General features: G+C 39.4%; 1 protein-coding gene across 1 annotated transcript; it reads right to left on the bottom strand.

Annotated features, from left to right (window-relative positions):
• Nucleotides 1-253: 253 nt before the first annotated feature.
• Nucleotides 254-8,471, bottom strand: LOC118837049 (thymosin beta-4-like). Its single transcript, XM_036744072.1, has 2 exons — nt 8,351-8,471; nt 254-327 (listed from the first exon to the last, which is right to left on the bottom strand). The coding sequence occupies exons 1-2, from the start codon at nt 8,469-8,471 to the stop codon at nt 254-256; spliced, it is 195 nt and encodes a 64-aa protein (XP_036599967.1).
• Nucleotides 8,472-12,033: the final 3,562 nt, after the last annotated feature.

Here is a 12,033-nt window from a genome sequence, read left to right as displayed (position 1 = left end):
TTAAAAAAGTTCTCCAGGCTATGGTGACTGTCAACCATTCGTTTGGAGGTAGTGTTGGCTGTTTCTATCATGGTTTATAAGTTGACCACTTCCAGCTCCTCAAATGTAGGAATGGTTATATATGACAAGGTTTAACCGGCTGGGCCTGGCTCAGGCTAGTCTGGTACCTTAGGTTTGAGATTAGAATGGATTGAGACATTCACAGTCTATTTAGTCATAGCAAAAAAACATTCAGAGCAGAGAAAGATATTCATCAAAGATTCAGCTGTGATTTACTTGAGCACAGCATCTTGGTGTTGATCATGCTGCTTGTCTGCTGATCCAAAACTTCAGAGAATAAATAAATACATAAATGAATGAATGAAAAAAATTTCTTAAGCACTTATAATATGCCAAGCACTGTCCTATGTGCTAAGAATACAAATACAAGAAAGACAATTCCTGCCCTCAGGAGCTTACATTCTAATAGAAGACAAAGACATGGTAGGAGACTGGTGGTCAAGGAAGAATGTTTTGGGCAGAGAAGTCAAAGGGAATGGTGATTGGAGTAATAGGGAAATTTATGGATATGTCTTTATAGAGAATGTTAGTGTTGATTTGATTAATGTTCTTAGAGGTACCATGGAAAATCAGGGGTCTGAGGGGTGGTAGAAACACACATTGTGGCTTTACATGAAGATGGCCAAGAACTGGCATGGAGAGCATAAGACTATAAGAGGAAATGCTCACCATTGGAAGACCAGGGTCACAAGGGTGAGACTTTCAGATCCCAATGAAAGTAGAAGCCGGAATGCATACAGTATGGCATGGAGATGGTGGGAGATGAGATGGGGAAAGAGTGAGTTTGATTCCTTGTGCCCTGTTTTTTCTAGTCAGGTAATCAGGAAGCTACGTCAATAACCTGAGACTCAGTCCCCTGAGCCAATCAAGCCTCTAAGAGAGATTTAATCCTGTTGAAAGAAGAACTTACCAAGCCCAAATAGTGTGGGATTTACAGGTAAATATTATTCCAATCACATAGAGAATGGAAAGGAAGAAAAAAATCTGAAAGTAAAAATGGTAATTTTCAAGGAATTATGTGTTCCAGGTCAAAGTCTGCTCAGTGGAAGAATTCAGAAGTGGAAAGGGAGCAAAACCAATTATCCTGGTAGTAGAACAAAGAGTACCTGAAGTACTGTTCCAATGTTTAATGGGTATATTTAGCCTGATTATTAGACCAAGTGTGATACATAATTCAAAAGTGGACTTTAACTTGGAGGGCAAAAATGTGGTTTATCCAAAACTATGACAATGTAAAAGCCAGTTGGAGATAAGCTAGTAGGACAAACGAGGAAGCTGAGAAATCCTCAAGGGATAGATGAGTGGCTGCCTAGTATACAGTCCTTGAATCAGAGATCTCAGAGTTTAAAACAACTTGAGAGGCCATCTAGTTCACGAATTCTATTTACAATGTCTTCAACACCTGGATATTCACCCTCTTCTAAACCCCATTATTATATTCATCTCCATAGCAGCCTCTTCTGTTTTTGGGTAGCCAAAATTGCTCACAAGCAGTTCCCTACATCGAACCTAAATCTGCCTTCCTTGTTTTCCATATGTTGGTGTAAGCTCTACCATCTGGTACCAAGTCCTTCCTCCACATGACAGTTCCTCAAATGCTTGAAGACCCCTCTCATATGTCTCCCTTAAATTTTCATTGTTCTAGACAAATGTCCTTCTTTCCTTCAATCATTTCTCATGTGACATGGGTGTCAATTCTCTCATCACCCTAATCACCTTCTTCTAGCTATGCCATAGCTTGCTAATATCCTTCTTTAGTTGTGACACGCAGAGCCAAACATACTTCTGCAATTGTAAACCAACTTGAGCATAGTCACAAATATCCTGGGACAATCTCCTATAATAGAATGAATGTCTGTCAGGATTTTCTCACAGCACGGGAAGCTTCCTTCTTTGAGCAGGGACCCTAAAATGAGACAAAGCTATCCCTGTTTTGGTTTCCTTGAAGCAGCTCCCTGGTCACCTGAGGGCATAAAAAGTGTCAGCCAATCTGAGTCTCATAGACTTAGTAGGTTTCTCAGAAGCATGTAAATTGCCATGTCCTTCACCATATCCTGACCTAATGACCAAATACTAATGATATGCTGGTAAATGGTTAAAAACTGACTCTCTAAGGGGAAAAAATACACAGGCATACTTTTAAGTTTAATCTGAATTAACAATTTTTACACCACTTTAAGTCTTGGCCACCAACAAAACAATAAATTGAATGTTTGCTGATTTCTGAAGTGTAAATAGTCATGTTGAAAATTCATCATCCCTCTCTGCTGTTGTGTGTTTTGTCCTTCATTTTAGAAGAGAACCATGACATCGGGAAAATGATAACATGACTTGCAGTTGACTTTGATTTGAATGTGGGAGGGCTGTGCAAGGTCACCAGCCTCACTTTCTCCTCCAGGGTGATCTGAGTACAATGGCCTGATATTCATCAGGATGACTGGAGATGGCCCAGGATGCAATGGGAGACCCTGGCCCTTTTAGGCTAAGGCCTTTTCGGGTTCTCACTTTGAGTAAGGTAATGCCCATTTAGTGAATAGTCCTCTTTATGAAGTGAGTAGGCGTGAGGAACCACCCCAGACCATATGGGAGCATTTTACCTGAATGGGAGCAGGCAATGCCCAGGCCTCTTGGTGCAGGGCAGGAGTCAGTCCAAGCTAGGTGAGACAGAGCTGTGCTAGCAGCCACCCTGGGTATGCCAGTGTGGTTGCTGTTACAGATACTTACTAGCTGTGTGACCCTGGGCAAGTCACTGAACCCTGTATATACCTCCATTCCTCATCTGTAATGGGAAAGGAAATGGCAAACCATTCTAGTATCTTTGCCAAGAAAACCCCCAAATGGAATCACTTTCAGTGGGATACAATTGAACAACAAATTCATTTGATAAACTTGTATGACTATTGAAAGTATACATTTCACTCTCACCATTGGTCATTGTTTAGCAGTTTACAACGAATAAATGGAATAAGCAGCTTAGCGAGTAAATTGCTATTTATATCACAGAGCTGCACCACCTATAGCAGCACTACAATTGAAAGGATTGCACCATGCTAAGTCGGAGCCAGGGCCACACAATGGACTATACCTGGAGAAATGCTAGTACTATGCTAGTACAATCTAGTACAGCTAAGGCTTTGAGAGAGGACAGAGTCATGATACACCAGCTCAGCTCACCTACAAGGGAGATGGAGGTGAGGAAACGTTGTCCTACAAGGGCAAACCAGTAAAGACCAAGTTCAAGTCACCATTGTTCACATCAAAGGCAAACAGATCAAAAGAAGTACTCAAAGGGGCAAACAAAAACAAAATATCATACTGAAGCAGGACACACTGGGGCTGGGAGGGGATCAAAGAGGAACAGCTTTGACCAGGAGGCTGTGGGCACTGAAGCTACTGACAAACTACCAACCTTATTTAAGAGGGTTAAGAAAGTTTTATGACTGGTACTGCTCCCATAACTTGGGAGAATAGCCTGGATTGATGATTGCAGACCTAAGAGCTTGAGTTTACTGCAGCACAGACAGAAAACTGATATGTGTGACCTAAGTGCATTTAGTACTTAAAGATTGTGTCAGTACTTCTACTAGGGAGTTCAGAATCCAATGTGAGGGTGATTTCCATAGTTATATGAGAGAGATGGAGAAGATGAGCAGAAGAGCCATAACTCCATAATTGGATTTATCAGCGTAGGGTACTCATTCACAATCTACAATCATTTTCAATGGAACGCTGCACAAGTTTAGAAGAAGGGAAAGGCAAGGCAAGTATGCAAGTAGAACTTGCCCTAACTTTTCATAGAAATAGGGAATTGAAATTACTAGTTTATGGAGCTGAAGAGAAGTGATTGAGAAGAGCCCTTCTCAACGGTAAAAGCATGACTAGACTATATGAAATATCTATATTGCACATGGATAAGCCTTTTCAGATCTCTGATGTGTCAAAGATTGACCAATATTTTATGGTGTTCTGTGCTCTTGCTCTTTTAGTAGCTATTGCCTATGGGTACATTTGCATGACAAAAATGGTATGGTCACCCAATTCAACTTGGCTTACAGGCAGGAAGACCTGAGTTCAGATTCTGCCTCAGATGCTTGCTAGCTGGGTGACCTTGGGAAAGTCTCTTAATTTCTCTCAGTATTTGTAAAATGGGAGTAATAATAGAGCATACCTCACAGAGTTTCTGTGAGAATCAAATAAAATGACAGTGAAAATATTTGCGGATTCTAAAGCACTAAATAGATGCTAACTACTACCACTACTAGTGACAAAGCAGTAACAGAAGCAGCAGTTAGCACTTGCCCTTCTTGTTGCTGTTGCTAGCGGCAGCGATAGTTGTAGTAATGATAATAATAGTAGTAGTAATAGTTGTTGTAGTTTTTCCTTCGTCCTTGAAGAGGACCGTGACATCACGAAGGTAATGTTGCGACTTGCAAGTGAAGGGAATTTAAGTGAGGAAGGGCCGTCCAAAGCGATGGGCCTCACTCTCTCCTCTGGAGTCATCTGGGTCCAGTGGCAAGATATGGATCAGCACCACTGGACTTGGTTCCGATGCAGCGGGAGACCTTTTTAAGCTAAGATCTTCTCCAGGTCACAGTTTGTCTGAGGCAACAACCACTCAGTGGTTAAGGCTAGGTAAGAAATAAGACCAAGAATGGCCTCTTTTACCACATGAAAAATAAAAAATCCAGCTCAGAGGGGAAGACCCTCAGGGTTTCTGGCCAAAACAGAAACAGTTGAATTTACAAAACACTCTGAAACTTGGGCTGGGACTTAGTGTTGGGCAATCAGTGAGAGCCAGGGTGATTTGGGTTTAAGGTATGGTCCTTAAAAATGAAATCTAGCTGGTAAACCCCAAGGTATCTTGCAAGGTTTTTATCGAAGTTTATATTCCTTTGGTCAGAGCACTGAAAGGTAAGGGTATGATTCCCTATGTGGACAGAGGGAGAAGAGGGAGGGAGGGAAGGAAGGAAGGAAAAGAGAAAGGAGGGAAAGAAGGAGGGAAGGAAGGAGGGAAGGAAGGACTGAAGGAGCAGTGTTGCCCAAGTGGAACTGGCCAGTTGGGTCCCCAGTGGGGCAGCTACTGTTATTCACAGATTGTTGTCTGTCCTTCATTCTCAAAGAAGACCATGACATCAGGAAGGTGATGTCAGAAGGAAGAGGAGGAAGAAGAGATTGGAATGCCAAGAGTCTAGGTCCATCTGTGTCCCACTGGGGATTCAGGATATGATGGTAAGTGGCCTCACAAAGAAATGTGGAAAAAAGACATATAAAGAGTTTACCAAGTCAGAGCTATGACCGGAGGGAACATGAGTGATTGATAATTTACAAGCACCTTAGTGATTAAATAGTAGTTATTAAGTAGTATGTAGTTACCCTGTGAGAAGCTTTAGGTATACAAAGAAAGACAAGACAGTCCCTGCACTCAAGAAGTTCACCATCTAATGGGAACTGCCATGTAAGAAAGAGCCAGAGCTGTTATTGACTACGCAAACATTGCTTCCAGGAATACAAGAAGATAGTTAATCTCAGATAGCTTCTGTTGAGACTAACTGTAGCTTGAATGATATTTTGATTACTCACAAAGAAACACATGCATTCAGTTTTTCAAGATTGCTCTGACTGCATTACATTGGTTGACTAATGAGTTTCAAATGGATGTTGACACTAATATTGAATCATGTAAATGATCAATGGCCAGGAACTCAACAGTATTTGTAGCACTACTAATGAATGGCTAGCAATGCAAGTTCCAAGTTGAAAATATCAATCACATTATATTAATACCTGGCAAAGATTCTTTTCCCCAATTTTTTTGGTCCTTTGTCAAAGTTATTGAGGCTACCATGGAGTCTTCCTGATTAAAATAGCCACTTAGTTGATAGCAATTGTGCTGTCTGTGTGCAACAGAGCTCCTTCACACCTAAGTTTCCACTTATGACCACAAGGGACAGGTTAAAAGACTTCTTTGAAAAAAAAACTGGTTCCTGCCACCAAGAATGAATACTTTGAAGACAAGTACAATGAATGGATGTCATCATTAGATTCTCTATGTAGTTCTTCTAAAAACTGAGACCTTACTGAGTCATTCCATCTGGTTTCAGCTATTGCACTAATTTTCTCAAAACCCAGAAACTGACCTTTTATTCCAGGTGAAAAAAAATTAAAGTGTTGGCATATACCAAACAAAATATTTCCAACTAGTTACACATACACACACGCGCGCGAGCACACACACACACACACACACACACACACACATACCAGATTTTCACCAAATTGTTGTTGTTATTCAATCAATCAATTCAATTGTTATTCATTCATTCAATCAAACTCTTTGTGACCTGATTTGGGGTTTTCTTGGCAAAGATACTGAAGTGGTTTGCCATTTCCTTCTCCAGTTCATTTTACAGATGAGGAAACTGAGACAAACAGGGTTAAGCGACTTGTCCAGGGTTACACAGGTAGTGAATATCTGAGGCCAGATTTAAACTTAGGAAGGTGAGTCTTCCTGCCTCCAGGTCCAGTACTCTATCTACCGCATCAACTAGCTGCCCTTTCACCAAATATACTGGCAGTGAAGTCTAATGTTAAGGTAAAATTCTATTAAAATGTCAAGTGTACTATGAACGGGTTATTTTAGCAATGCCAACATCAAGTGTATGCAAGTCATTCAATATCATTGGCATTTCCAGAAGAAAGGTTTATAGGACTTGCTTAAACATATCTATAATTGATCTTCAATCATGGTGCCATAAATATACAAAGACATCATGAACTGAGAAGTCATTCTGAGCAAACCACCTTCATTGCAGAATTTATTTTCCCACAGGAATTTTCTGCTTCATAGGAACCCTACTTTGTATTATAAGAGTGATACCTAGAATTAATGATATTCTGATCTAGACAACAGTGAATATACTCAGGAAAAGACCACAAGAAGTCTTTAATTTAATTTGAGAAATATTTATTATACACCTATATGAGTAAGGTACTGTGGTGGGCCCTGATGATGCAAAGGTGAAAAATAAGAAATTCTTGGCCCCAAGGAACTTTCCATCTAATAAGCTCTGTAACCAAGTCCATAGGAAAGAGCAGGAAGTTGAACCCAGCTTTCTTTTTTTCCTTCAGGTTTTAAAACTTCTTATTTGCATATTAAAACATTGTGCATTCCAATAATTAAAATCATTTGAACAAAAAAATGGGACTCTGATTAACTGCATTTTACAGCTTGCCAGGACCTTGGTACAGCTTTGCATTTTACTGTTAACTAGATTTACTATAGTCCCATCCAGGTTCTTCTTTTCACCAACATGCAAGATCTTTTTAAAAAAATTTTTTTAATGCCACCAGGACCTAAACTAGCCAGGACAGGCAGATGGAAAGAGGTCCCCAGCTTGGACTTCATTCAATTCAATGTCAGTAGTTCTCTACTCTTTTGATGTTGAAAGGGGCAGAGCAGTCATTTAAACTGTATCCAATCTCTTTGCATCTTACAAAGTTAAATCACACAAGCGGGAAAAGGACCCACATCTACAAGGATATTTATAGCGGCTCTTGTTGTGGTAGCCAAGAATTGGAAATCAAAGGGATGCCCATCAATTGGGGAATGGCTGAACAAGTTGTGGTATATGAAGGTAATGGAATACTATTGTGCCATAAGAAATGGGGATGATACGGACTTCATAACAACCTGGAAAAACCTACACGACATAATGCTGAGTGAGTGGAGCAGAGCCAGGAGAACACTGTACACAACCACAGATACATGGATTCTGTGAGAACCAAGCCTGACAGACTTCACTCCTCTCAGTAACACAAGGTGCAGGCACAACTCCAAAGGACTCATGATGGAGAAGGCTATCTACATCCAGAGGAAGAACTATGAAGTTTGAATGCAGATTGAGGCACACTTCATGCTCGCCTTTTTCTCTTCTCTTCTGTTTTTGTTTTTGGGTTGTTTTATTTATTTTTTTTGGTTCTGTTTCTTCTTTCTTGTTATTCATTCCATTGGTCGTAATTCTTCTCTGCAACTTGACTAGTGTATAAATTAATTCAATGTGAAGTCATTCATGGTAGTTATATGAGATTCCATGCCGTCTTGGGGAGGGAGGGGGGAGGGAAGGGAGAAAATCTGGAACTCAAAATTATGTAGAACTGTCTGTTGTAAACTAAAAATAAAAATAAATTAAAAAAAACACAATTACAAAAAAAATAAAACAGCTAAAAGAAGTAAAATTAAGAAGGCAAGGCTTATGGAATGTACAATGTGTATCGTCAGGGCAGATTTCACCCGCTTGCTTCTCCTGTTCAACTGTTTCTTTTAAAGGCAGTGGGTTTTCTCTTGTTTCTGTCTTCTTCAATTTAGACTTACCGAATTTATGGATCTCAGCCTTGTCTGGCTTGTCAGACATTTTTGCAGGTTAGGCAGTGATGGGCAGGGCTCACCAGCAGTCAGGTCTCCCAGGTGGCAGCTCCAAACTGTCTGAACCCAGGTTTCTTAATACTCATTTGAGTACTCTTTCCACTATTCCCTAATCCATTATGCACAATCTAGTGTCTCAGGAATGACTGCTTGTTATATAAGAAAATTGTAGTGCTGACATAATCCTAGTTGCATCTGCCATTAATTGTCAGCTTAGGTACTAGCATTATTTCAGGAAAAAGCAATTCTTTGGCCTTAGTTCGCATTCGATATGCTGTAATCCTTTCAAATGTAGTGCTTCTATAGGTGGTGCAACTTTGTGATATAAATAGCAATTTTCTCACTTGGTTGTTTATTCCATGTGTTCCATATAAACCTCTAAACAGTTACGAGCAGTGAAAGTGAAAAGTACACTCTCAATAGTCACAAAAGTTCATCAATAGAGTAGTTTTACCTGACTTTTGTTTATTAATTCAATAGTTTTCTTGGTTTCAATTTTATTAATCTCTCCTTTGATTTTCAGTATTTCTAATTTGGTATTTAATTGGGGGTTTTCAATTTGCTCTTTTTCTAGCTTTTTCAGCTGTATGCCCAGATCATTCATCTCCTTTTTCCCTATTTTATTCATGTAGGCATTTAGGGATATAAAACTTCCCCTAAGAACTGCTTTTGCTGCATCCCATAAGTTTTGGTATGTTGTTTCATTATTGTCATTCTCTTGAATGAAGTTATTAATTGTTTCTCTGATTTGTTCTTTGGCCCACTCATTCTTTAGAATTAAATTATTTAGTTTCCAATTAGTTTTTAGCTTATTTTTCCATGGTTCTTTATTAAAAATGATTCTTATTGCATCATGATCTGAAAAGGATGCTTTGACTACTTCTGCTTTTCTGCACTGGATTGTGAGGTTTTTATGCCCTAGTACATGGTCAATTTTTGAGTATGTACCATGTACTTTTGAGAAGAAAGTATATTCCTTTTTATCCCCATTCAGTTTTCTCCAGAGGTCTATCATATGTGCCTTTTCTAAAATTCTGTTTACCTCCTTAACTTTTTTCTTATTTATTTTGAGGTTAGATTTATCAAGTTCAGAAAGGGGGAGGTTGAGGTCTCCCAATATTATAGTTTTGCTGTCTATTTCTTCTTGTAACTCCCTTAACCTCTCCTCTAAGAATTTGTATGCCTTACCACTTGGTGCATATATGTTAAGCAATGATATTGCTTCATTGTTTATGGTGCCTTTTAGCAGGATATAATGTCCTTCCTTATCTCTTAATAAAATCTATCTTTACTTTTGCTTTGTCTGAGATTAGGATTGCTACACCTGCTTTTTTTACTTTAGCTGAGGCACAATATATTTTACTCCAGCCTTTTACCTTTGCCCTATGTGTATCCCCCTGTTTCAAATGCATTTCTTGTAAACAGCATATTGTAGGATTATGGTTTTTAATCCATTCTGCTATCTGCTTCTGTTTTGTGAGAATGTTCATCCCCTGCACGTTCAGGGTTATGATTTCTATCTGTGTCTTTTTCTCCATCCTAATTCCCCCTGTTTATGCTTTTATTTCTCCCTTTCCCCTTCTCCTCCTCAACAAAGTTTTGCTTTTGACCGTCGCCTTCCTCAGTTAACCCTCCCTCTTTATTCCCCTCCCTTATCTTACCATTACCCACTTGCTACTTCTCCTCTCCCTTCTGACCACCCCCCTCCCTTTTTCCCCCCTTCCCCTCCTACTTCCCGTAGGACAAGTTAGATTTCTAAACTTATCAGGGTATGTTATTCCCTTCTTGAACTAGATCAGATGACAGTAAAGCTCAAACACTGCTCTTCTTCCTCCCTTCTTTCCCTCTACTATAATATGTTTTTGTGCCACTTCATTTGGTGTAATTTACCCTTTTCTACTACCTCCTTACCGCTTCCCTCATAGCCCTCCCTTTATATCTCTTACTTATATTTTATATCTTTACATCAGTTAATTTACACAGGCATTCACAACCTATGTATATCCCTTTCAATTGTCATAATAGCTGTACCATTCTCAAGAATGACTTATATATATGTGTGTATATATATATATATATATATGTATATATATATATATATATATATATATATATATATATATATATATATATATGGTTAATAAGGTTTGTGGGGTTTTTCCCCCTGGTTACCTTTTTATGTCTCTCTTGAGTTTTGTATTTGGAGATCAAATTTTCCATTGAGTTCAGGCCTTTTCATCAGGAAGGTCTGGAATTCCCTTATTTCATTGAATGTCCATTGCCTTGCCTGGAAAATTATGCTTAGTTTTGCTGGGTAGTTGATCCTTGGTTGTAGTTCCAGCTCCTTTGCCCTTCAGAATATCATATTCCAATTTCTCCTGTCTTTTAATGTGGAAGCTGAGAGATCCTGTGTGATCCTGACTGTAGTTCCACGATATTTGAATTGCTTCTTTTTGGCTGCTTGCAGTATTTTCTCCTTGAGTTTATAGCTCTGAAATTTGGCTATAATATTTCTTGGTGTTTTCAGTTTGGGATTTCTTTCAGGGGGTTATCGGTGAATTCTTTCAATGACTATTTTGCCCTCTGGTTCTAGGACCTCTGGGCAGTTGTCTTTGATGATTTCTTCGAAGATACTGTCAAGGCTCTTTTTTTCATCATGGATTTCCGGTAGCCCAATAACTCTTAAATTGTCTCTCCTGGATCTATTTTCCAGGTCGGTTGTTTTGCCCATCAGATATTTCACATTTTTTTCTATTTTTTTATTCTTTACATTTTGTTTTATTACTTCTTGGTGCCTCATAGATTCATTAGCTTCCACTTGCTCAAGTCTAATTTTTAATGAGTTAGTGTTTACATTTTGCTTTTGAGTCTCCTTTTCCATTTGGTTGATTTTGCCTCTCAGGGTGTCCTTTTCTCTCTCTAGATTCTGAATCTCCATAGCCATTTCACCAATCTTATTCTTTAGGGACTTGATTTCATCAGTGGATTTTTTTTTCCATTTTTCCATATTTTCTTTTAGCTCCCTAATTTGGTTTTTAAAATCCTCCTTTAGCTCTTCCAGCAGTGCTTTTTGGGCTGGAGACCAGTTCATATTACCTTTTGAGGTATCTGATGTATCTACAGTAGTGTTACTTTCCTCTTCCATATTGGTATTTTGATCCTGCCTGTCTCCATAAAAAGAATCTATTGTCCTCGGTTTTTTTGTGTTCTTCTTCATGTTGGTTTGCCTTTTGCTGGCTTTACCACGAATTTCTACCTTTGGGCCTCAGGGCTTTCTGTCCCAGCTTTCTTATTCTGGGGGTTGTGAGTCTAGAATTATAACCTTCAGTTTCCTGAGGTGTGGGGGAGGGGTCTGGCTCCCTGGTGTCTCACTCCCTATGGGTGCTCTCCAGCACTTGCTTTTCAGCAATGGTCTCAGCTGTTTGTTGTTTGAGCTGATGTCTGGCACTTCCCCTGGGGGAGCAAGGTTACGTCTGGGCTCCTGGCGTTGACCCCTGCCGACTCTGCCCCTATGGGACTAATGAACTTCTACTATTTGACCACTGAAGCCC

Source organism: Trichosurus vulpecula, chromosome 1 (genome assembly GCF_011100635.1).
Source record: "Trichosurus vulpecula isolate mTriVul1 chromosome 1, mTriVul1.pri, whole genome shotgun sequence".
NCBI classification, from domain to species: domain Eukaryota; kingdom Metazoa; phylum Chordata; class Mammalia; order Diprotodontia; family Phalangeridae; genus Trichosurus; species Trichosurus vulpecula.
This window is presented reverse-complemented; position numbering and strand designations above follow the sequence as displayed.

Excerpts from the sequence above, each read along its gene's own strand:
- LOC118837049 (XM_036744072.1), bottom strand. The coding sequence starts at position 8,471 with ATGTCTGACAAGCCAGACAAGGCTGAGATCCATAAATTCGGTAAGTCT. Across the intron at positions 328-8,350 it reads TGAACAGGAGAAGCAAGCGG|TTTTGGATCAGCAGACAAGC; the intron begins GTGAAATCTGCC and ends TATTCTCTGAAG.